The sequence below is a fragment of the Lagenorhynchus albirostris genome, chromosome 20 (assembly GCF_949774975.1).
Source record: "Lagenorhynchus albirostris chromosome 20, mLagAlb1.1, whole genome shotgun sequence".
NCBI lineage: Eukaryota > Metazoa > Chordata > Mammalia > Artiodactyla > Delphinidae > Lagenorhynchus > Lagenorhynchus albirostris.
In genome coordinates, this window is record NC_083114.1 from 9144786 (window position 1) to 9169240 (window position 24455).

Below are 24455 nucleotides of genomic sequence, written 5' to 3' on the forward strand. Positions count from 1 at the left end.
GGCCGGGCGCTGGGGGGGCCGGGGCCGGAGCCGGAGCCGGAGCTGGAGGCGGGCGAAACCGGAGCGGCCGGTGGCGGCCACGGTGATGAGTCGGGCCTGGCGGACGCGGCGCCATCGCAGTCAGGTGGGCCCCGGGGCGAACCGGGCAGGGCCAGGGCGGACCGGAGCCAACAGCCGGGCCCCCTCCCCGCTGCCCGGTGCCGCGGGGGCCCGGGCCACGTCCCGTGCCGCGACCGCTCCCCTTTGGGGTTGACCTGGGGGCTCAGGGGTCGGGGGCTGAATCTGGCCCCGCCTCCAGGCGCGCACGGCGCTGGGGGGGGGCGACTAAGGGGGCCCGGGTACGGCGTCCGACCCAGCGGCGGCCGGGGGGCGCGATCGCCTGGGGCCGTGGAAAGGGCCGCGCTCATTCCCCGCTTGAAGGGTTAATTCTGCAGCCCAGTGTCCCCCTCCCCCTGTGGGGCACGTTGGGGTGGGGCGGGGCGGGTGTGAGCCCGGGCCGGCGCTGCAAGCCGCTGGGAGGGCGATGGCGTAGGAGCCAGGCAGGGGGGTGGGGGGAGGGGTGGGCCGCCGAGTGCCCTAGAGTTGGGGTGTGCGGGGTGCGCAGGGCGAGCAGGCGACCCGGAGCCGCCGCGCCGTCGGGGCAGGGTTGTGGCTGTGAGTCCTGGAGCTTGTGTGTCTCCTCCTGTGTTGTGGGGCAAGGTAAACCTCTCCTGGTCACCACTGTTGGCTGGTGCGGCAGCCAGGGGTCCTGCAGGGCTCTCCCGGGCTATGGGGACAGAAAGCCAGACAGAGAGAGTCCAGTGTTGTGGGGCAGAATTACAAGATGTGGCCCTGTGGCTTTGGGTGACAGGTCCGCATTTGAAGCCGCGCACAGTACCGGCGGAGTTTGTTAGGTGTGGGGTTTTATGTTTTACACCGGCGTGTGTTTTCTTGCACATATGTGTCTGGCGCTGCACATATGAACTATTTGGGAACTGTTGTTTTCTGCGTAGCTGGCGAGGGGTAAGTGCTGTGGAGGGCGCCGGAGTGCAGGGTGTCGTGTGCCCAGCTGGAGAGGGCAGTTGTGTACCCTTGAGTCTGAGTGGGAAGGTGTCGGGTCCGGTCCCGTTCATGCGGCCCCGCTGAGGTGTGGTCCAGTCTCGGAGAGGATGGCCCGCTCGATGGGTTCTTGGGTCCATGTGACGATCAGGTGGCACAGGGGAGGGAGGGCGCGGGGGGATGCATGTCTAGAACTCAGGTCCCGCGGGTCGTGCAGGAAGTGAGAAGCCCCAGGGTGTGTCTCAGGTACCCCTAGGGCGGCTGGCACCAGTGTGAGGGGCCCTGGGTGGAACATGCAGGTTGTGTTTATGGGATGGGGAGGCAGCCGAGCCAGGGGAAGGTTGTGTGTTTGCGACATTCCCTACGGGATTCTTTTGTGACGTCGTTTGTGGGAGCCCATCTGTGCTGTTGGGCTGGGAAGCAAGCTGGTCAGAAAACACTTGTGGGGAGGGCGATGGCGTGACAAGGGCCGTGTGGGCCTCGGACTCTGGAGATCAGCCGTGAGCTGTGTGTGCGTGCCTGCCTCTGCGTGTTGGAGTGGCCGTGTGGGGCTGCTGTGGGGATATGTTATGAAGAAGGAGGGGAGATAAATATGGGGCAGAGCAAGGGCAGCAGGCGGGAGGCCTGGGTGTTGTCGGGCAGCCCAGCTAGTCTGTGCAGGGTCTGTGCGCTAGCCCCTCGCCGGCCCGCCCAGCGCGTCAGGGTCACCGGGTGGAGAGGCCTGGCGGCTGCGAGGAAACTCAACTTGGACGGAGCAGCTCCTTGGCCATGTTTATGTAAAGGCCGGGTGTGACTCTTGTCACTGAAATGGAAAAAAGAAACATGAAGTTTTCAGTCTCCTCCTGCTTCAACCCTCTCTCTGCCCCCTTGCAGGGATCTCTGCTATTCTGTCTCTTCTGTGATGCACACTGGGCCCCTCCTGCGACCGTGGAAGGGTCTGGGAATGGAATTTGCTCACTAGGCAGATTCCTCAGAACAGGTTTTCCTCACCTTTGGGGCCCAGGCCCTTCTGTAGGGGTGTGTGTGTGTGTGTGTGTGTGTGTGTGTGTGTGTGTGTGTGTGTGTGTGTGTGTGTGTGTGTGTGTGTGTGTGTGTGTGTGTGTGTGTGTGTGTGTGTGTGTGTGTTCCAAGTGTACATATCGCTGTGGTCTGCCCCTGGCCTGGCGGGGAGGGTGCGTGTGCATGGGGGCAGGGAGGGCACTACGGCCAGGCCCCCCCCACTGCGTGGGGGCGTGCTGGCTATGTCAGGCCTGCACAACAGGTGCACCATGGCCTGGTGGAGGGCAAGGAGGCCTAGACTAGAACTGAGGAGTTCGGGCCCTACCCCGTCCTCGCTGGCACCTTCCCTAAGTGAGCCTCAGTTCCTCATCTTTAAAATGGGGCTAATCATCTGCCCTGTCCATCTTCCAACGGGGCTGTAGGTAGGTAGCACATGGAAAACATACCTGGAAAGTAGCTACAGTCTGGGGACTATGCCTGTGCCAGCCACTGTCAGCCCTCTGCCAGCACTGAGCCCCTTCCTGGGGCTTGGTTAATAACAACAGTAAACACTTATTTAACACTGTGCACCAGGCACTGTCCTCAGTGCTTTTACGTATGGTCACTCATTTAGTCCTCCCAGCGCCGCGTGGAAGTAGGAGTTCTAAGTACCTCCCTTTGTCAAATGAGCCAGCCGAGGCCCAGAGAAGTAATTTGCCCAAAGCCACTTAGCTAGTAAGAAGTAAAGCTGGATTTGAACCCAGCCAGTCTGATTCCAGATCATGTGCTCTTTATATGTGTCCTCTAGTGCCCTTTTGAAGCTTTCTGTGGGCCTCTCTGTGCACCACCCCCGCCAAACACACACGCACTTCTGCCCAATTTCTGCAGAACTTAACACCTGCACCAGTCCATTTCAGAAGACTGGTGTGTTTAAACAGTGACTTAGGGAGTCTCAGCCTGGGAGGGAGAACCTAGCATCCACTGCTGGATACTGGCCACAGGAGCACAAAACGTTGATGAACCAGGCAAAGGAGAGATTGTTCTTGTCCTGAGGGTCAGGGAGGGCCAAGAGGAAGATGGCATTTGAGGTAGATCTTAACATTTTGGAGGGATTTGGGGAAGAGGCTGGGGACAAGGTTGTATTTCTAGCAGGAGAACCAGCATGGGCGAGGGCATGGAGGTGTGGGACTGCTGGGGATGGAGAGCACAGCGTGTGCTTAAGGGGAGACTCATGCAATGCAAGAATAGAGAGGAAGATGGGAATTAGACTCGAATGCTCAGCTGAGGAATTTGAGCTTTATTCCGGAATGGAGGCCCAAGAAGGTTTCTGAGCCCAGGAGCGATGCCACCTGAGCTGCTTCGGGGCCGTTGATCCTCAGTGAGAGGAAGGCTGGATGGTGGAAGCTAAGACCAGAAGCAGGGGACGAGCTGGGAGGCCATGGCCTTGGACCATGAGTGTTACAAGGCCCTGAGCTAGTTTGGGGGCCAGAGGCAGGTTAGAGGGAAGGTTTCCAGAGCCATTCCCAAGCTGGGCCGCAGGGAATTCCCTGGCAGTCTAGTGGTTAGGACTCCACACTCTCACTGCTGAGGGCCCAGGTTCGATCCCTGGTCAGGAAACTAAAACCCCCTAAGCCGCACAGCATGGCCAAAAAAGAAAACAAAAAACAAAAAAAACTGGGTTGCATATTTGACCAGACTCAGTGGCTGCTGGATGTGGAGAGTGAGGGAAAGGGTGGAGTCAGATATGACACAGTTACCATTTAGCACGTGAGACCTCGCGTGGTGATTTCGGTAGCCCGCTGGCCCCGGCAGTGTGGCAGAGGGAAGGACCCTGCATCTGGGTTCACACAGGCCTGGATTTGAATTTTGACTCTGCTGCTCACAAGCTGTGTGACCTTGAGCAAGGTAAATCCCTCTGTGAGCTTCAGTTTCCTCATCTGTAAAATTGGGATAAAATAAATGCCAACTTTGGGTGGCTGAGGAAACCATTAAATGAGGCAACGCCTGTAAAGCCCTGGAGGTAAATCAGGCAAAGCGTGAGCACCCTGGAAGTGGTCAAGTTACGCTCGCCACCCCCAGCTCCTGGCCAAGTCAGGCCAGGACTGAGGATGGCGTCCTTCCTGAAAGTGGACACACTCCAGGACGTCTTGAAGAAAGCAGGTTCATTCATTTACCCCAAATGTTTTTGATCTCCCACTATGTATCAGGCATTGTTCTAAGCACTGGAGGTAGCAGTGAACAAAGCAGAGAAAAATCTCTCCCTCCCCTGGAGCTTGCAGTCTAGCGATGAATGAACAGTATGTCTTACTAAATGCCAAGGAGGAAAATAAAGTAGGGGAGAGGGATAGGGAGTTTGGGGAGGTACGGGGCGGCCAGGGAGGGCCTTGGGGGAAGGTGACTTTTGAGTCAAGGCTTAAAGGAGGTGGGGCAGCAAGGCATGAGGCTACCTGAGGAAAGAACATTCCAGGCAGAGGGAACAGCAAGAGGTGGAGTGTATCTGGTGGCAGCCCTCAGATCTGCACCTCAGTCACACCTCTAAGATCACACAGCCAGTTAAGAGTAGAGAAATGGTAAAAACAAACTAAAAACCACAGAGCCATCAAACCTACCCTGAAGCCTGATTTCTGCCCCTTTTTCTTCACCACTTCCCCCCACCATTTTCCGGGACTGAGTTCCAAGATGATAATTAGAGCTAGCACTTCCTGAGCATTTGCTGCATGGCAGGCACTCTTCTACGTACTGCCAGTCATCAGCTCGTTTATTCTTTACAACCCTATGTAGTGGGCGCTTCTCATTATCCCCACCTCATTGACAAGGAAACTGACATACAGAGAGGTTAAGTAACTTGCCCAGGGTCCCATAACTAGTGTCTTCTCCACCTCCCATAAACCCTTGCAGGGCAGTGGCCTCTGGTGGGGCAGTTGAACTCAGGAGAGCAGGGTCCAAACCCAGCTTGGTTAGCAATGAGACCAGGGGCAAATCACCCTGTCACTACGTCCTCTCTACCTGCAAGTGAGGTGTCTAGAGTATTTAAAGCCTCAGTTTCCTCATCTGTAAAATGGGTTTGACACTAGCCCCTGCCTCACTGTGGTCCTTTTGAGTGTTGAGATAATGCAGATAAAATGCTTAGCACTGGATTTGGCACATAATATTTTTCTCATCAATGGCAGCTCCAAGTACCATGATGATGATGGTTCTAGATGATCTCCAAGGGCCAGGCCAGCCTTGGACCTCTGTGGTTCTAAAAAGCCTTGATAGGCCTTGTCCAAATATCTTGGCAGTCAGCACACAGCCATGCCTCAGAAGGCCCCAAGCCCATATGGCTGTGCAGGTGGGCAGGCCTGGCCGAGGGGGTGAGTGGGGGCCAGAATCAAGCTTTGCTGTGCGTGGCCTTTTCCTCTATTTTTTTCCCCTTCCTCTAATTTCCACAAAGATCCTAGATGGGCTGGTGGCGGCCCTAGTGGGTGCTGTTGAAAGAAAAACATAACTGTTTTCCTGTACACTCAACTCATGACACTTCTGACACGAAATGTGTGGGTTTTTCTCCCCACACTGACCAGTTCTCTGACACTAGCTGGGTGTCCTACAATTCAGTTCAATTCCGATACTGTCTGCCTGGAGATAGCATCAGATCCCAGAGGTTAAGGGCTCATTCCCACAAGACTGCCCCCACTTCAGATACCAGTTTGCAAGCCCAGACCTCCTGTAGTTTTTTTTGTTTTAAAACTTTTAGTTTTATTTTATTTTATTTAGTTTTTTGGCCGTGCCACGCGGCCTGTGGGATCTTAGTTCCCCGACCAGGGATTGAACCCGTGACCCCTGCAGTGGCAGCACAGAGTCCTAACGACTGGACCACCAGGGAATTCCCCAGACCTCCTGTACTTCTGACTGACCATCAAGACATCAGGCTTTCTCATGACCCCGTCCTCAGACTTGATAATTTGCTAGGATGGCTTACAGAACTGAGGGAAATACTTACATTTATTGGTTTATTATATAATAAAGGATATGCTAATAGCCAAATGAAGAGGTACGGAGGGCGAGGTCTGGAAGGGTCCGAGGACAGGAACTTCTGTCTTCACAAAGTTGGGGTGCACTACCCTCTCGCCATGGGGATGTGTTTAGCAACCAGAAGCTCTCTGAACCCCATATTTCAGAGACTTTTATGGAGGCCTCATCACATAGGCATGATCGATTATTACCTGAGTCTCCAGGCCCTCTTCTCTCCCCAGAAGCAGTGGGGGACTGGGGCTGAAAGTTCCAAACTTCTAATCACGGCTCTGTCTTTCTGGTGACCAGCCCGCATCCGGGATCCCACCAAGAGTCGCCTCATTAGAACAAGAGACTCTCCTATCACCCAGGAAATTCCAAGGAGTTGAGGAGCTTAATGTCAAGAACTGGGCTCAAAGACCAAATGTTAGAATAAGATTCTCCTAGCACCCCTGTTACTTGGGAAATTACAAGAGTTTTAGGAGCTCTGTGTCAGCAATGGGGACAAAGACCAAATATATTACAGTTGACCCTCGAACAGTGTGCGGGTTAGGGGCCCAGACCGTCCACGCAGCGGAAACTCCAAGTATAGCCTTACAATCGGGCCTCCGTATCCAAGGTTCTGCGTCCTCGGATTCAACCAACCTTGGATCGTGTAGTGCTGTCATATTTACCATTGAAAAAAATCCACGTGTAAGTGGACCTGTGCAGTTCAAACCTATGTTGTTCAAGGGTCAACTTTATTTCTTGTTATATCACAGTATCCCAGCTGTAAACATGTCCTTCATCCTGATGTGATATAATCAAGAATGCAGGCCTTTGAGCCGAACTTCCTGGGATCAGATCCCAGCCCTGCTACCAACTGGTCATATATCCTTGGGCAGCTACCTAGCATCTCCGAGCCTCAGCCTGTCACTTTAAAGTCAAGAAGCTAACTGCTACCTTTTAGGGTAGTGATGAGGAACAAATGGGGTAATGCAAGTAAAAGCATCAACTCTTGGGGGTCCCTGTTGGCTGGTGGCTGTCACAGAAGGGAGTAGGAGGCCTTGCTCTCTTTCCCCATTTTACAAACAGAACTGAACACCAAACCGCGAACGGGGCCCCTTCCCCTGGATTCCTGACCCACCTGCAATCCAGCAACTCAACTGATGGAGAAGCATTTGACCTAGGTGTGTGCCTGACAGTCGGGGCTGTTAGAACTTTTGAATATCACCCCTGTTTACCACCCTCCTCGTCCTCCAGGAGAGGGCTCAGAGCAATCTTTCGGGAACATGAAATGGGCTGTGGAGGGCAGGCAACTTAGTCCAGATAGTATGAGTAATAAATGGGAAGAGAGCGTCTTCTGGGGGGGGTGGGAATTGTATGAGGAACTCCTGACGCAGGACACCTCGGAGGTCATGTGTGACTCAGGACGTGCGCAAGGGGAGGGCTCCCAGGCTTCATGGAGGGTTCATGAGAGGGGCCGAGAGCTCTGCTCTCAGATCAAGAGGCCTGGGTCTGTGAACAGGCCCCACCTGTCATGACCAGCTCTGTGTGTCTTTGGCTAAGTTACTTTATGGCTCTGGAATTGAGATCTTCAACTGAAAAATTAGCCCCCAAAGCCGAGGCTGCGAGGTGCTTTCTGGGCAGTGACCACCACAGCTCACATTTGGGTTGCCTGCTATTCCTTTTGGATGAGCCTCCCAGCAAGAGTGAGATAGGGGTTGCATTCCCCACCCTCCCCTTTTTAAGCCAAAGTCCTAAAGCCACCAGCTGTCAGAATAAGGAGTGGGACCCAAGCTTCCTCACTTCCGGTCTGGTGGCCTTTTAGCGCCCTTCAGAGATTGGAGCAAGCTGGCGCGTGTGCAAGAGTTCGTAGTCTTCAGTGGTCACCTGGCACCTAGGCCAGAAACCCCCTCTAAGATTTAATGTCAAGAGGTCCTCTCCTAATTTGAATATCTAGCAGCTTGGTCCAATGAAAAAGCTCAGACAAATCTATCTTGATATGTAAATGAGACTATTATAGTGAAAGACAACATGCAAATCTTTGATTTCCTTTGAGCCCCGAAGGTTGGGCCAAAGGGACTTGAGAGTGATCCAGCAGGCTTCCCTGGACCTACGGGATTGAACTGTGCTCCTGGATTGTTTTGAGGCAAATTGGGAATATGCAAATTATCTTGTTCCTGTACTTCTGGGGGCCAGCAGCACAAGGCTTTGCAATAATTTGTGTGAACTCCTGGGTCCAACTGGAGGCAGCTCAGCAAATAACCTCTCGGGCTCCCAGGAGGGTCAGGGTCTGCAGAGCAGCCTGGGCCTCGTTGGCCCTGCACACTGCGCCACCCCCCACCTCCTGGGTCCCCTCCCGTCCGGTTCCCTTATTGAGGACGGGGTTTCTGTTTCCCCACAGAGGGAAGAGGCCTGGCAGAAGGGACTCGCTGAGCCACCCCCGCTCTGCTCCATGTTGGCTGTGCTCTCAGGTGAGGTGGCGCGAGAGGTCTGCCCCGCGGGAGGCTGGGCCTGAGGCAGCAGGCCAGCAGAGCAGCTGTGTTGTCCAGGCCGGGGAGTCCTGAGAAATGGTCAGCAGAGGCTGTGGGGCCTCCCTCCCCCTCCCAGTGGGAGAGAGGTGTCCATTGCTTACCTCGCTAGTCTGTGGCTTGGAAGTCTTGACCCCTGACCTTCATCAAGACCTGAGGTATTCCTGGCCTCTACCAGCCCCCGACGTTTGACACACGGGCGTTGGATGCTGGCCGGACGTGGGGTGGCTAAGGTTAACCCCTCACTTCCGTGACCAGAAGTCAGTCAGCCTTCCACCTGTCTCTGGCCAACAGCCCCCCACCCCCTCCCAGCTCACCTCTGATTTTAGAGGCCCCCACCCTCTGCCCAGCCTCTGAGATCCTCCCCTGGCCTCTTCTCCTCCATCTAGGCTGGCGCCATGCCCCCCCCAGCAGAGGTGACAGACCCGTCCCATGCCCCTGCCGTCCTGCGCCAGCTCAATGAGCAGCGGCTCCGTGGCCTCTTCTGTGACGTCACCCTCATAGCCGGAGACACCAAGTTCCCTGCTCACCGCAGCGTCCTGGCTGCTTCTAGTCCCTTCTTCAGAGAGGCCCTGCTCGCTTCAGCCCCACTGCCCCTCCCACCAATTACTGGGGGCTCTGCCCCCAACCCTGCCTCCACCACAGCTTCTTCCTCCTCCTCCTCGTCCTCTTCCTCTCCCCCTCCACCCTCACCTCCCGCTTCATCCCCACCCCGGGTCCTGGAGCTGCCAGGGGTCCCAGCAGCTGCCTTCTCTGATGTCCTCAATTTCATCTACAGTGCCCGGCTGGCACTACCTGGTGGTGGAGGGGACGGGGCAGCTGTGGCAGAGATCGGCGCTCTGGGGCGGCGTCTGGGCATCTCCCGCCTGCAGGGCCTGGGGGAGGGAGGTGATGCCTGGGCACCTCCTGCCCCAGCCCCCATGGCCACCTCGCAGCCTGAAGAAGACAACTTCGGGCCTGGGCCTAGGCCAGCCGGGGAGTGGGAGGGTGACAGGGCTGAGGCCCAGGCCCCTGACTCACAGCCTCCCCTGCCCCGGCGGCCCCTCCCCTGCCCCCGATGTGGGAAAAGCTTCATCCATCCCAAGCGGCTGCAGACCCATGAGGCACAGTGTCGTAGGGGGGCCAGCACTCGGGGGTCTGCAGGGCTGGGAGCCGGGGGCTCTGGCCCCAGTGGCCCTTCAGGAGTGGACGCCTCAGCCCTGCCCCCACCAGTGGGCTTCCGAGGTGGTCCCGAGCACGTGGTGAAGGTGGTGGGCGGCCACGTGCTGTACGTGTGCGCGGCCTGTGAGCGTTCCTACGTGACCCTGTCCAGCCTGAAGCGGCACAGCAATGTACACTCGTGGCGGAGGAAGTACCCCTGCCGCTACTGTGAGAAGGTGTTCGCCCTGGCTGAGTACCGTACCAAGCACGAGGTGTGGCACACCGGGGAACGCAGGTGAGTGGCCTGCACGGCCGGGGATGGTGGGGGGAGGGGTCACATGGGAACTTGTCCATTCAGGGATCACAGGGACAAGGGAGAAAATGGGCAGAGCATGGGGCCTAGAAACTCATCCTGAGACGCCTGCTCACCCACTAGCCCCTGCTCACCTGCTTTCCATCACTCACCCTTCTGCCTCCCTTCAGCCCCGTTTCCTTCCGCTGATGTTTATTAGCACCTCCAGGTGTCACGTCCTGGCTTGGTGATGTGGAAGAGACCAAGGAAGAGAAAGTTGCTTCATGGGACAGGACTAGGGAGCTCAGGCATGTCCAGCAACAGCTGTAATGCACCCCTGTTCATAAGACATTTCCCCCTTCTGTCATGTGAGCTTCAGAAGAAGGCTTTGGGAGGTAGGCAAGGTGTGTGATTATTCCCAGTTCACAGACGGAACAGCTGAGGCCTGGCATCTCACAGCCAGTGGGGGGCACTGTACTGGGACTGGTGTCCTTTCTGAGGCTGGCAGGGTGAGACAAGCAGCCTTTAAGGAGGGTGAGCAAATGGCTGGGGCAGTTCAAGGTCTGAGTGGAGGCAGGAGAGGACGTGGGAAGCTGAGGCCGTGGCTTCACGGCCCTGACTCAACTGGCTCTGGCCCTGCCCTGTTCCATGCCGTCCTGGCCCAGGTACCAGTGCATCTTCTGCTGGGAGACCTTTGTCACCTACTATAACCTGAAGACCCACCAGCGAGCCTTCCATGGCATTAGCCCGGGCCTCCTAGCCAGTGAGAAGACGCCCAATGGAGGCTATAAGCCCAAGCTCAATACCCTCAAGCTGTACCGCCTGCTCCCCATGCGGGCGGCCAAGCGGCCCTACAAGACCTACAGCCAGGGAGCCCCCGAGGCCCCCCTTTCTCCGAGCCTCAACACTCCGGCCCCTGCGGCAATGCCGGCCAGCCCACCACCCGGACCCCCACCTGCCCCAGAGCCTGGCCCCCCACCGTCTGTCATCACTTTTGCCCACCCAGCTCCCTCTGTCATTGTACACGGGGGTAGCACCAGTGGTGGAGCAGGGAGTGGGCCGGCCAGCACAGGGGGGGCCCAAGCTGCCTCAGTCATCACTTACACTGCTCCGCCACGGCCCCCCAAAAAACGTGAGTACCCACCTCCTCCCCCTGTGCCTGCAGCTGCCCCAGCCAGCCCAGCCCCAGCCGGCAGCCCAGCCACAGCCACGGAGGAGGCCAAGGGCCGGAACCCACGGGCCACAAGGACTCTGACCTACACGGCCAAGCCAGCTGGTGGGCTTGGTGGGGGCGGGGGTCCCCCTGCAGGGCCTGGCCGGGGTCCCTCTCAGCTGCAGGCTCCACCTCCACTGTGTCAGATCACTGTACGAATCGGTGAGGAGGCTATTGTCAAGCGCCGCATCTCAGAAACTGACCTGCGTCCCGGGGAGCTGAGCGGAGAGGAGATGGAGGAGAGCGAGGAGGAGGATGAAGAGGAGGACGAGGAGGAGGACGAGGAGGATGAGGAGGACGAGGAGGAGTCGAAGGCTGGCGGGGAGGACCAGCTCTGGAGGCCCTACTACTCGTACAAGCCCAAGCGCAAGGCTGGAGCCGCAGGCCCGGGCAGCAGCGGGGGTGGCGGGATGCCCAGAGGCCGCCGGCCGCCTCGCTGGAGACAGAAGCTGGAACGGAGGAGCTGGGAGGAGACCCCGGCGGCCGAGGGCCCCGCAGGGCGTGCCCGTGGCGAGCGGAGGCACCGCTGCGGGGACTGTGCCCAGACATTTGCCACCCTGAGGAGGCTGCGCAAGCACCAGGAGGCCCACGGCGGGGGCTCCCACAACTCTCGGGCTGGACGGAAGCCTTCCACCCGCTTCGCCTGCCCTCACTGCGCCAAGGTGTGCAAGACGGCAGCCGCCCTGAGCCGCCACGGGCAGAGGCATGCTGCCGAGCGGCCCGGGGGTACCCCCACGCCTGTCATTGCCTACTCCAAGGGCTGCGTTGGCACCCGAGCCGGGGACGTCAAGGAGGAGGCTCCCCAAGAGATGCAAGTCTCCTCATCCAGCGGGGAGGCGGGTGGCGGGAGCGCTGCTGCTGAGGAAGCTTCCAAAACCGCCTCGCTCCAGGACCCTGTCATCTCAGGGGGGGAGGAGCCCTCAGTGGTGGCAGGAGGGGGTACCTATGCATACCCACCTGTGCAGGAATTTCCACTGGCTCTGATCGGGAGCGGCCGGGAATCTGGCAGTGGCAGGGGAAAAGCTGGGAGTGAGGGGCCAGTGGGGGCTGGGCGGGGGGACCGGATGGAGGGGATGGGGGCTGCCAAAGTCACCTTCTACCCTGAGCCCTACCCACTCGTCTATGGGCCCCAGCTTCTTGCCGCCTACCCTTACAACTTCAGCAACTTGGCCGCTCTCCCAGTTGCTCTTAACATGGTCCTACCTGATGAGAAGGGTGGGGGGGCCCTTCCCTTCCTACCAGGGGTCTTTGGCTACGCAGTCAACCCTCAAGCAGCACCCCCTACCCCCCCAACTCCACCGCCCCCAACTCTCCCTCCACCAGTCCCCCCTAAGGGAGAAGGGGAAAGGGCAGGGGTTGAAAGAACCCAGAAGGGAGATGTGGGGTGAGCTCTGGGCCCAGATCCCCCCTTTCACCAGATGCCACCCTCCCTGAACCCCCGCCACTACCAGCTCCCTGGCCTCCCTGCCCCTTGGGAGCCCCTCCACACTCTTGTGCAGGGACTTGGGGGCCTCTGGAGCTCAGGGGTCAGGCTGCTTTGTGTGAGATTGTAGTTTTCCCACCACCTGGGAAGGGATCTTTGGTGGTTCCCCTCTCAGTTCTCCTCCAGGGAATGGCCTCCGTGAGGGGCAGGGCCAGCTCCCATCCTTCTCCAGCCCTTGGGGCAACTGAGCAATATACTTAAATGAATCTCTACTCATAGCCCCCACCAGCTCTGAATGTCTAACCCGCCCCCCTGATTCGTAAACCTAGGGGGAAACCATCTCTCTCACCTAATGTTCCCCCCCTCGTTCTGAAGCTTTCTCTAAGCCCTTGCCCAGATGCTTCCCAGCACATTCCATCCTTTGTGGCCCAGGGCCTGGACCAGACCATTGTGATACCTGACACTTACTCACCTGGGAGTGTGGCTTTGGATTCCATTCTCCCCGACGGTGGGTTTCTGTGCCCATTTCCTTCACATTAAGATGCCATCCCTTCCTTGGCTTCCATGCCTTTGGATCTTCCATATTCCTCCTTATACTCCTAGACTCTGGAGATGGCCTCTCCCATCCAGGTCAAGGAGGTGCTGGGGGGAGGGCTACCTATCTGTTCCATGGCTGAGTACTTTCCCAGCCCAGGGCAGCACCAATCTCAGCCCTACTTTGACCCTCAAATCTCGTGAGCCCCAGACTCTTCCAAGGCAAAAGAAGTAGGTAGATTGCATCTCTTCCTGCCTCTACATATGGCCTCTTCTGGGCTAAACCAGATTTGGGGGCCAGGAGGGAGGAGCTCTATATGGAATGGGGAAGGGAATCTACTTTCTCCCTGTTTTTTTTCCCGATGGTTTCTCCCAGACTAGACCAAATAGCCAGAAAAATGGATGGGGGTTGGATGGGTGGGTAAGCCCAAGATTTGCACATGACCTCCCATCCTTACCTTAACCTCCTTTTTTCCCCCAGTATCACTTCCCTCACCAATCACTCCAGATGGTTTTTGGTGAACCATCCTACTCCCTTGGTGGGCTTTGGGGTATCCCCACCAACTTTCCCTGCAAAATAGCACCTTACACCCCATCTTTGACTCAGTTCCCCACGCCCAAAGATCCCAGCCTAGGGATGGGGTACAGGGACCTTATAAGTCCCTAATCCCTAATTTGCACTAGTTAACCCTGGTCAGGGGTCCCTATGTTTCCTTCCAGTGGGGGAGTTGAAGAAATGTTTGCTCCTAATTCTCTTTGATAACTGGGCCTCCCCACTCTGTGATTGGATGAACATTTTCCATCCACCCACCTCCCCCCCCCAGAAAAAAAAAAAACAGCTCACGAGGGGAGAGCCAGTTTGGGGGAGCAAATTTGAAAAATGGGAATTAGAGGAGTGCAGTTTAAAAAGGGGAAAAGTTGTCATCAAAATGGCAGCCTTTTTCTCAGCTACTGTTTTTTGGGGCCAAGATGGCTGCCCTCTCAACTGATGCTGAAAGGGCAAGATCATGGCTTTTGGAGGGAGGGGGTTTGGGGGGAGGGACAGGACCAACCTCCTGCCTCTTCTTGCCCTCCCAGCATACGGAAAGGGGAGGTTTTCGACAGGCTCCCTGAATGTTAACCACGGAGGAGTGTCGCTCCTTCACTCCTCCTCTGTCTCTTTGCACTTTTCTTGGTCTTGGCCACAGTCCGAGTGAAGAGTTTCCTACTGAATGTACCATACCGAGTTCCAATTTTTAAGGGGGAGAAAAGTTTAAAACGGGGAAAAATGCAAAAAAAAAAAAAAAAAATCACAAAAAAAATTCCCACAAATCTTGTTTCTGGCACTTTAGAAAAACTGCGAATAAAAGTACATAATAAAGAATACATATATATCTACACGCAAATTATATATATAAAATATATATATATATATATATATATATATATATATATATATATATATATATACACACAGCGGAACCACAAGAGAGACTGAGGAAGGCCTTGGAGGCAGGGGGCAGATGCGATAACAGTCCCCCTATATCCTTAACCTGCACTCCTCTGAGGCAAAAAGGCACAGAGATTTAAGGGGTTGAGGATGGACCAGGGAATTTGAATTTCAGAACAGGTCAAAATTCTAAAACCATGGACATTTTGGGAGAACTGAGAATGTAGACATTTATTTTTTTGAAAATATGATTTAGGAAAATAGTTTCCAGAATTTGGTGGTTCTGGGCAACAAAGGAGATTGTGGCGAAATGGCAATTAAAATACATGTATCGGAGTTGGGGAACTTGAATATTGTGAATTTCACATGTTGGAAATTTGGGATTTTGCAATTTTGTCTTTTGAAAATTATTAAGTCTTGTCAGTTTGTGCCCTCTTTCCCCATGTTCCCTGGGAAGAAGGGTGACGGTGGAGTGGGAAGGCCACTGGTTCTGTGCCACAGCACACAAGATTTAGAATTCTACAGACTCTAGCTCTATACGTAGTGAGGACCCAGATTTAGAGAAACTGACCAATATTTATCTCCGCATTTGTGTGTGTGTCCAACTCTCTAGGCCAATAAACCAACAAGACAAACGAACTGTGCTCCGCGGTGGGATGCCAGGTGCAATTATTGGCGTGGCTGGTGGGTCTGGCTGGACAGGGACATGCTAACCTTGTCCCACAGGGATCCCTACAAGTTGTAGCCCTATTCTCCCTCTTAGGACACCAACTTCCAGCAATTGAGTAGGTGTGAGAGCCTGTTGACCCTAGGTACTTCACTGTAATTGCTGCAGCCACTAGGCTAAAGCTGACTTTGCTCTGACCTCCAGGCAGAAACATTAATGCAGTCCAGTTCACAGAGTCTGCTGGGCACAAGATCTTCATCTCCCAGATGAAGCCCTTTCTCCAAACTGAAAGGAAATAGGCATAAAATGTGTGATGGCCATAAGAGACACCAACACCCTTGCTTGTTCCACTCCTGGCCTCCCACGGGCTTCAACTCCCTGTCCCTCCTCCCCTCCCCTGTATTTTGTCTAGGGTTATGCAGGCATGGGCAAGTAAAATGAGTGGTTAGGTGGGTGGGGCCTTGGAGGAATTCTGATACAAATACCTTGACCAGAGTGGGCAGCCACTAATCAGCTCTAGCAGGTTGCTGCCAACAGGGGAATCAGACCTGGTGCTACTGTAGTTCTTAAAAAGTTTCAAGAGAAGCCAGAAATCCAAATTTCTCTGTGAAATATCCACATTTTAAAAGTAGCAAACCAATTCAAATTTTAAATTTTGCTGGCCAACAACATGGGCCAAACGAAACACACCAGTTTGTAACCTCTGATGTATACTGTATAATGCTTTTGTTCTCATCTTCTCATATGATCCTCAGACTAGGGAGCAGATATTATTATTAGCTTCATTTTACAGATGGGGAAACTGAGGCACAGGGCAGTTTAGTAGCTTGTCCAAAGTTTGAGCACCAAAGCTGGAACTTAAGGTTTTTGCAGTGTGCTTTTTTTATCCTCATTACAAATGCATCCTTTTAGAAATAACCTTTTTTTATCCTAAAGATAATACATATTACAAAATACAATAAACTACAGAAAGGTAAAAACAAAGAAAAACGACCACTAGTCCCAACATGCAAACATAAACACTATTACTTAGTGTACTTCCTTACAGAAAAAAAATTTCCCTATTCATTCAACCAGAGGTACTGGCTGTATAGGTTAGGATCTGTGCTAGGTGTTGGGGATATTACAGTGAACAGACATAGTTCCTGCCCTCAGAAGGCTTACAATCTAGTTCTTGTTCTTTGTTCCATTCATTGCCAACCTAGATGTGAATATCCAATGGAGCTTCTTCAAGAAGCCAAAGAGTAAATAATCGGATAGTGCATTTCAGGTGGGCCCAAGGCCCCCATCTGCCCAGTCCCACTTGGGCTTCCTCCCTAGAAACGAAATGATGAGAGGATTGGACTCCTAGTGAAGGAGTTAAGATGCAGAAAGGGATGGGACTTGAGAGTACTACCAAACTCTCAATTCAACTGGCCGAGAACCTCGGTCTCGGCCCTCTCGTCCTCAAGGAAAGGGGTCGGGAGGGGGCAAGTGGTACGTGGCGTCCAGAAAGATGACGAGGGTCCCGACGCTCGTGAAGATGATGAAGGTCCACAGGAAAAGGCGGTCCACCACCATGGCCACAAACTGCCAGTCCTCCTTCAGCTGGGGGTAGGAAGAGGAAACTGTTCCTGAGCTCCAGACCCCCAGGGAAGGCGGCCCCAAAGCCCTGTACCGCACCCAGGTCCTCCTACCACGGCTTTGAGACAAGGGCGGGCCCGAAGAATAGCAGAGAGCGAAACTGCGGGCGACGGAGGTGAGTAAAGAACAAGTCGGAAACCAGGGGGCGGGACCAAGTGAGGCAAACTTCCAATCAGAAATAAAATCGAGTGCTGGAGGGCGGAGCCTAAGTTTGTGGGTGGAGCCAAGGCCACCCAGGCCTTGCCTTGGCCCACCCTCTTTGGACTCACCGCGTCGTGGTCCTCCTGTTCCTGCAGCTGTTGAGCGATGTAGCTGATTGAGGAAACGACCTCCCGTAGCTCGGGAGGCAGGCCCACAGCCCGGTTTGGACCATCGGTAAATCGCCGCAGGTCCGGGGCAGACAGTTCAGGCTGGAACCTGGAAGAGGCGAGTCTGTTTGGCCACGACCGGGGCGCAAAGACGGCCTGCGCGGGTGCTCTAGGCCCCGCCCCAACTCCCTCCTCCAACGCCCATCCAGGTTTCAAAACGTGAGAGAGCACTTCAGGTTCTCTCCGACAGCGGCGACCTCTCTAGCCTTCCGCAATTCCTCCTATTCCCTTTAGTTCCCACCTCCCCGCAAAGTGGGCAACAGAAGGGATACTACAAGTCCCATGATGCTCAACCACGACATCCTCCGGGAGCTTAGGACGCCTGCCTCCGCACAGTCTCCTGGGAAGTGTAGTTCTCCCTCTCCCTTCCACGCGGGCGATGGGGAGTAGATACTACCTGTTGGGTTTGGGGAAGAGAAAATCATTTGGTGGCTTGCGGATGAAATATTCATCTGTTCCCCGACCCCAGCCACTTCCTGGAGAATCCCTGAGAGGTATAGGAGGTGGCTCCGGTATCTGGTCTCTCTCAGGTTTGGGTCTCTTCAGACCCAGATACGGAGGGAGTTTGTGGATAAAGATCTGCAGAGTAGAAGAAGAGGCGTATTGGAGGGGGCTCTTATGCTTTCAGACCAGAAGGGAAGCCGCCAACCACCCCCACGGCACGTGCCCATTCCTGCGCATGCGTGCATGCGTCCCACAGATGAAATGCAACTACACAGCCCAAGAGTTCTTAAGTGGGTTAGGAGGCATCCTGACCGGAAAGAAAAGTTCTGAGGGCTTCCACCCTGATAGTACCTAACCCTTAGAATGCTTACTTGGGACCCACGATGGGCAGTATTGATGAAGAGAGTCTGGGATCTACGCAATGTTAATGATGGGAGGATAAAATTAATTGGGCAACATTTCAACACCCAAAGACCTTGGCACTTTGACACTCTACCAGGAGTTGTAGTTCTCCCTCAGGTCTGTGAAAGGGAAGGTTGAAGTCGGTGGGAGGGAGGAGCGATACCTGGACAAAAAGCCAAATACTAGGATTGAGAGTTAACACAGGTTGGAAAGGAGATCTTCTTACCTGACGGACCCAAAGGGGCATTTGGTGGGTGTGGGGTGAGCGATGGTGCAGGTTGAGGACTACGACGCTAAGGATGACTGAGAAGGTGACGAGGACCATGGTAAACATGAGGTATTTGATAATGATGGGGACAGACAGGGAGGTCTCAGGCACTTTGTCTGCCAGCAGCAGCAGGAACACAGTAAGGGTCAGCAGGGCAAAGATCGAGAGCCCCATCTTCTCTCCTTGGGGGACAGAGGGGAAGGCGGAAGGATTAGGCTTTGCCAGAAAGCAATCTCCCTGGCATAATCAGTGACCGTGTTTCCAGCCCACTCAAGGACAGGCTTTTGGAAGGGCCAACTGCATGCAAATAACTCCTACATTTATACCTCCAACCTGGACTGATTCCCCTAAATTCCACACTTGTATCCACCTACCTACTTAACCTCTCCATTTGGGTGTCCACTAGACATCTCGAACTTAACATGTCCAAAACTTAATTCCCTCACCACCGACTCCCCACATAGTCTGCCTCAGTTCATAAATGACAACTCGACCTTTCCTGTGGCTCAGGCCAAATCCCTTTGAGTCATTCTCAGCTCTCCTCTCTCTCATCCCATATCCAATCCATACCAAACCCTATTGGCTCTATCTTCAAAATATATCCTGAAACTGATGACTTATCACATTTACCACTACCATCCTGGTACCAGCCACCATTACCTCAGATCTGAGTTATTATAAAGGCCTCCTCTTTGCTTCATCCTTTGCCCCCCTGCTGACTGTTCTCAACAGAGCAGCCGGATTGATCCCCTTAAAATGTAAATCAGATCATATCACTCCAGTGGCTTCCCATCGCCTTTAGCATAAAAGTCCTTACTGAAGTCTACAAGGCCTTCCCATTAGCTCTCTGACTACATCTCATACTGTTTTCTCTCTTGCTTACTTCATTCAGTTACGTTGGCTATTTCTTGAATATGCAAGGCACATGCCCACCTCAGAGCCTTTGCATTCACTGTTAACTCCTCCTGGTAATTTCTTCCCCCAGATATCTACCAGGGTCATTCTCTCACTTCCTTCAAGTCTTTGTTCAAATATTGATCAAACATTTCCTTTTTAGTGAGGCATTCACTGACCATCCTATTTTTAAATTGCAACCCCTGTGATAAACCATAGCGGAAAAGAATATGAAAAAATATATATATCTGTAAATGAGTCACTCTGCTGTACAGCAGAAATGAAACACAACATTGTAAATCAACTATATTTCAATAAAATTGTTTAAATAAATAAATAAATTGCAACCCCCTACCCCCATTCTCATCCTCCCCAAACCCTTTTCCTATTTTTCCTTCTTAGGAATTGACCTCTCCTAATATACTATCTAGGACTTCCCTGGTGGCACAGTGGTTAGGAATCCGCCTGCCAATGCAGGGGATGCGGGTTCGAGCCCTGGTCCGGGAAGATCCCACATACCGCGGAGCAACTAAGCCCGTGCGCCACAACTACTGAGCTTGTGCTCTAGAGCCCGCGTGCCACAACTACTGAAGCCCACGCGCCTAGATTCCGTGTTCCACAACAAGAGGAGCCACCGCAATGAGAAGCCCGTGCACTGCAACGAAAGTAGCCCCTGTTCACCACAACTAGAGAAAGCCCCGCGCAGCAACAAAGGCCAAACGCAGCCTAAATAAATTAATTAATAAATTAATTAAAAAAATAATAATATACTATCCAATGGGTTTATTATGTTTACTGACTGTCTCCCCCACTAGAATATAAACTCCATGAGAGCAGGGATTTTTGTCTGTTTTATTCACTGATGTATTCCCAGTGCCTTGCACATTACAGATGTTCAACAAGTATTGTTAAATGAATGAATGGACCAACCCCTGTAGCAGGAACTATATAGCAAATCGAAGGATCTAAAAATGAAACCAAGTATGTAAGAATATACCAGGTGGCTGGTTATTACTGTGGCATACAACAGGTGCTGCAAACTTCATGGAAGGCATTGAAATAAATAACTATTATGGTCTGTTCTACTTTAGTCCTGTAATATTGGGTTCCAAGATTTGCCTTGCTCCAGGAAGAAGAAGTTACATGTGGAAGTGTGTTCTAGAGATGCATCACTCTCCTTCCCTAGACTGAGAGAGGGCTTGATTACAGAGAGAAGGAAAGCGTGTGCTTTTTGTTTGTTTTGTTTTGTTTTTCAGGCCACAGCAGTGAAAGCCCAGAATCCTAACCACTAGCCTACCAGAGAACTCCCAGTAAAGCATCTTTGAATATGAGAGTTTAGGATATCAGTCTCTGGATCAGACTAGTACTAAGCAGGGTTGGAATAGCAACACTGCCTCTCTCTGTGTAATGTCAGGTGAATGACTTAAAGTCACTTAGCCTCTGTGAAATGGGAAGACAATTCAGTACTTACCTCACAGAGTTGTGAAGATTAGAACTGAGTTAATATATGTAACACATTATTTGTATTATCTTATAGCAAGTGCTCAAAATTAGAAAAGACTATACCTACACTTACACAAAGCTTACAGAGTACCAGGCATAGTTCTATTAACTCAGTTAATCCTCAAAATAGTCCTATGTGGGAGGGACAACGACTGTCCTATTTCCAGATCAGGACACTAAGAGATTAAGGAATTTGCCCAAGGTTACTCTGTTAGCATATTGTGCTGTCTCCTAGAGAAATGTTGGCTATTATTTCCAAGGGACATAGGAGGTTAAGGGACTAGTAGGCGGCATTTGACAAGTGGGGGAGGGAGGATGCTAGGAATGCGGAAAGGGAAAGGAAGCGTTAGCTAAGCCTGGGAGTTTGTTGGTCAGAGGAGTGGCAGTTCCAAGGATGAGATCCTAGGATTCTGAAGGGAAGAGCTCAGAAGTTACTGGGTGCAGAGAAGTGAGCAGCAGAGGGGAGGTAGAGCTTGAGGTTGGAGGGGAAATCTGGATGCAGAGGCAAAGGCTCTTCCTGAAAGGAAAACCTGGGTGAGATTGCTGAAGCACAGTTCATGAAGGCTTGAGTTGGCAGGAAAACCTTCCCTGTATTATGGGTGAAGAGCAAGAACCGGAGCTATTGGTAAGAAGGAGTGCTGGGCCCCTTCCCCTCTTACCTGCATCTGGTGGCAGGTAGAAGACGAAGATGGCCAGAAGAGTGATGAGGATGCATGGGGCAATGACGTTGACCAGGTAAAAGAGAGGCTTCCGGCGAATGATGAGGTAGAAGGTGACTGCTTCACGCCGCCTTTCCCCGCCTCCCCTAGGATCCACTGGAGGCTGGATTAGCCGAGAAGGCTTGTGAATAATCTCCCATTGACCATTCTCTTGGGTGGCGGAGGCGGGGGAGAAGAGAAGGTGACACAGATGTGGAACCTGTCTTTGTTGGTGCCAGATATACGGCTTTCTTTTCTTTTTCTTTCTTTTTTTTTTTGCCTCACTGCGCCACCGCGCTGCTCGTGGGATCTTAGTTCCCCAACGAGGGATTGAACCCGGGCCCTCAGCAGTGAAAGTGTGGAGTCCTAACCACTGGACCGCCAGGGAATTCCCAGATATGGCTTTCTCTGCCACATCCTAGAGCAGGAGGGACTGATGTAATAAGGGGCTAGATATGGTCCCTGGGCTGGACAGCCCATCTCTAATAAATTTGAGCAAGTCTCAATTTCCATAACCACAAAATATAGACAGTTATACCTATCTTGCTGAACCCACAGGGACTCACTGATGGAGTATATTTATCAGCCTGTTAGGAACTGGAAATCATAAAGCCCATGGACATGGAAGCCATGCCCACTCACCAATAAAGGTGCCTTCATGAATGTGCACTTCCTGCCGCTCCTGCCCATCGGGACCCAAGCCGGTCTGCAGACTGACTTCTGAGCTGTCATAGCTATAGGAACTGAACACCATGGTGCAGTTCTGCCAGTCAAAGGGGAAGTAGGTGACCTGGATGGAGTGGAGAATCACTAGAGCTGCCAGAGAGCTGGTCAGGGCTGGGGGAGTTGGGGAGGTCACAGGGCAGACAGGGGTCAGAGGCTATGGGGCACTAGGGAGATAGGGACCACCAGGGGAAGATCACAGAGAAGTGGAGTCACAGGAATAAGAAGGTTATGCGGGGAGGTCATGGACAATGGAGGGGGGCGGTCACTGAGGAAGACTGAAAGTCAATGAAAGTGGACAGAGAAGATGAAACTCAACGGAAAATCAGAAGGGTAAGAGAGACGTGAGGGTCATGGGGATAATGGAGGAGGGATATCTGAGTGAGGGTCTCTAGGAGCGCCTTGAGCTTCCCAGGTGGGGCCCGGACACCTGGATGCTGCAGCTGCTGCGATAGATGCCCGGGGGCTGCCAGCGCACGGAGCCGTCGGAGGACACCACGACGCTGATGTCCAGAGCAACATCAAAATTTCCGTCGTTGCTGCAGGGAAAGAATCTTCTTATCTGGGATCAGGCCCCTCCCTCCGGAGGCCGCGCCCCTCCAGAGGCCCTGCCCCACCTCCCAGACTTTGGGAACATCCTTACTTGTTTAGGAGCACCACGTCTGGTAGCCACACGGATTCGGCAGTGATGCGGAGTGAATCGATGCCCTCGTGCTCCTCAGGGTCCCAGCTCAGCCTGTAGTCAGTCCACTCCTAGGGAAGCAGAGGCTGAGGGGCCGTCTGGGGCTGGAGGCTGGATGGAGTCTTGGGATGTGCGAAGGAAGTCCGGGCAGGGAATGCAAGGGAGGAGAGCCGCGCAGGCATGGTCTGTGGTTCTGGAGGCCGGGGCTCTGTTTAAGACTCCACCTGCACTCTTTGGGACCCTATCAACTAATTTCCCCTTCTCTCTCATCGGGCCCCAATTTCTTCTTTCTGTAAAAACGAGGGGGTTGCACGCTAGCCTCTAAAACAGTGGTTTTCAAACTGCAGTTAACGACCCTTTTCATAGGTCCGGAATCAAATGAGTGGCCCCAAACCAGTGTTAAAAAAAAAAATTTAGAATGAAAAATGCATGGAATGCAGCTCCCATAGTAAAGATAGGTATTGTTTCCTGAAGCTTCTGTTTCAGCTACAAATGTGTTTCTGAGGCCGTGATGCAAAAAAAAAAAAAAAAAAAATCTTACTGGGCGGGACATTCGAGGAAATTGTAAAGGCAGCGGGACGCCCGCCCTTTCCCACCCTGCGGGGGTCTCCGTACCAGGTCTAAGTAGACCTTTGTGCTCATCTCCTCATCCTTCTCGTTCTAGAAGGGAAAAGTTTAAAGGGGAGATATGATGTCAGTGTAGAGAAATGAGGGGCTCGGTGGGTAAACTCTCCCTGGAACCTCCCCTCTTTTTCTGAGTCGCACCCTCTTGGGTTCAAGCCCCACCTCCTATAAACTGCGTTGGCTTAAGCTCCGCCTCTATCTCGTAAACTTCCTGCTGGCCGTACAGCCAGCCAGTTCATTTACCAGTCCCGGCCCCGGCCGGAGTGAATCTCTGCCCGCTGTTGTTTATTGACCCTGTCCGGCACCAAGGTCCGCCCCAGCCTATGACCCCGCCCCAAGGTCCGCTCTCCGGCCTGTCCATCGGCCCCAGCTCCACTTTGAGATCTGCCCACAGGCCAGCTCATCATCCTGCCCGGCCCCATCCTGGCCCGTCCAGCAGCCACGCCCACAGCTTGTCCATTGGTCCGATTTCGACCCAATCTCTACTAACGGCCCGTCAGTCACCCAGCCTGGCCTCGCCCCGGACCCCGCCCACAGTGGTCCCTGGGTCCCGCCCTGCCTAAAGCCACGCCCCCCAGCCGGCTAGTGGGCCAGACCTCAACTCCCCGCGTGCGCCCTCACCAGGCTGATTAATTGCGCTAGGCTGAGACCAATGCTGACCCCGACGCGGTCTCCCACCTCCCGCGCCGGCCTCACCGAGCTATCATAGCCCGAGAAAAGTTTCTCGCGGAGTCGGCCCTCCGCCTCCGAGCCGCGGGCGCCTGGAGGAGGAGAGAACTGAGTGAAGCCCTGATGCCCGGCCACGACCTCTGGCCCTGTCACTGCCCCTTTGAGGCCCAGACTTACCCGGGGCGAATGGCACCCCCAACGCCCCCAGCAGCAGCAGCAGCAGCAGCGCCCCTGGGGTCATAGCCCGCCCGCGTCGCTCAGTGAGTCCGTTTGGGTGAGCCACCAGGACAGCCAGCGCAGGGGAAGTGACGAGGCGCCCAGGAATGTGCACCTGTTATTG

The 24455-nt window shown here is 53.9% G+C and overlaps 2 protein-coding genes across 11 annotated transcripts; one reads left to right on the forward strand and one right to left on the reverse strand.

Moving 5' to 3' along the window:
- Positions 1–15189, forward strand: ZBTB4 (zinc finger and BTB domain containing 4). Of its 3 annotated transcripts, none has more exons than XM_060134238.1 (4): positions 1–124; positions 8393–8462; positions 8909–9954; positions 10617–15189. In XM_060134238.1, exons 3-4 carry the CDS (start codon positions 8918–8920, stop codon positions 12550–12552), a joined length of 2973 nt encoding a protein of 990 aa, XP_059990221.1. In that variant the 5' UTR covers positions 1–124; positions 8393–8462; positions 8909–8917; the 3' UTR covers positions 12553–15189. The 3 variants fall into 3 exon arrangements, with proteins under 3 accessions (XP_059990221.1, XP_059990222.1, XP_059990223.1); XM_060134239.1 differs by lacking the exon at positions 1–124 and adding an exon at positions 629–699; XM_060134240.1 differs by lacking the exon at positions 1–124 and adding an exon at positions 6806–7175.
- Positions 14755–24410, reverse strand: CHRNB1 (cholinergic receptor nicotinic beta 1 subunit). 8 transcript variants are annotated; one of them, XM_060134243.1, is made up of 11 exons: positions 24293–24410; positions 24107–24207; positions 23438–23482; positions 22784–22893; positions 22571–22679; positions 22060–22207; positions 21379–21588; positions 18149–18504; positions 17606–17787; positions 17110–17257; positions 14755–16804 (listed from the first exon to the last, which is right to left on the reverse strand). In XM_060134243.1, the coding sequence occupies exons 1-11, from the start codon at positions 24354–24356 to the stop codon at positions 16664–16666; spliced, it is 1614 nt and encodes a 537-aa protein (XP_059990226.1). In that variant the 5' UTR covers positions 24357–24410; the 3' UTR covers positions 14755–16663. The 8 variants fall into 8 exon arrangements, 6 of the variants coding, with proteins under 6 accessions (XP_059990226.1, XP_059990228.1, XP_059990227.1 ...); XM_060134245.1 differs by lacking the exon at positions 17606–17787 and adding an exon at positions 17535–17605 and having other exon boundaries at positions 18281–18504; positions 24068–24207; XM_060134244.1 differs by having other exon boundaries at positions 18281–18504; positions 24068–24207.
- Between the last annotated feature and the right edge of the window lie 45 nt (positions 24411–24455).

What these genes read in the sequence shown, in the direction of transcription:
- CHRNB1 (XM_060134241.1), bottom strand. Translation starts at nt 24,356, where the DNA reads ATGACCCCAGGGGCGCTGCTGCTGCTGCTGCTGCTGGGGGCGTTGGGG. An exon ending in TAGCGCAATTAATCAGCCTG is followed by an intron (nt 23,483 to 24,067) that starts GTGAGGGCGCAC and finishes TTTCCCTTCTAG; the next exon opens with AACGAGAAGGATGAGGAGAT. An exon ending in AACAGGAGGACCACGACGCG is followed by an intron (nt 16,805 to 17,109) that starts GTGAGTCCAAAG and finishes TCCTACCCCCAG; the next exon opens with CTGAAGGAGGACTGGCAGTT.
- ZBTB4 (XM_060134238.1), top strand. Translation starts at nt 8,918, where the DNA reads ATGCCCCCCCCAGCAGAGGTGACAGACCCGTCCCATGCCCCTGCCGTC. An exon ending in TGGCACACCGGGGAACGCAG is followed by an intron (nt 9,955 to 10,616) that starts GTGAGTGGCCTG and finishes GTCCTGGCCCAG; the next exon opens with GTACCAGTGCATCTTCTGCT.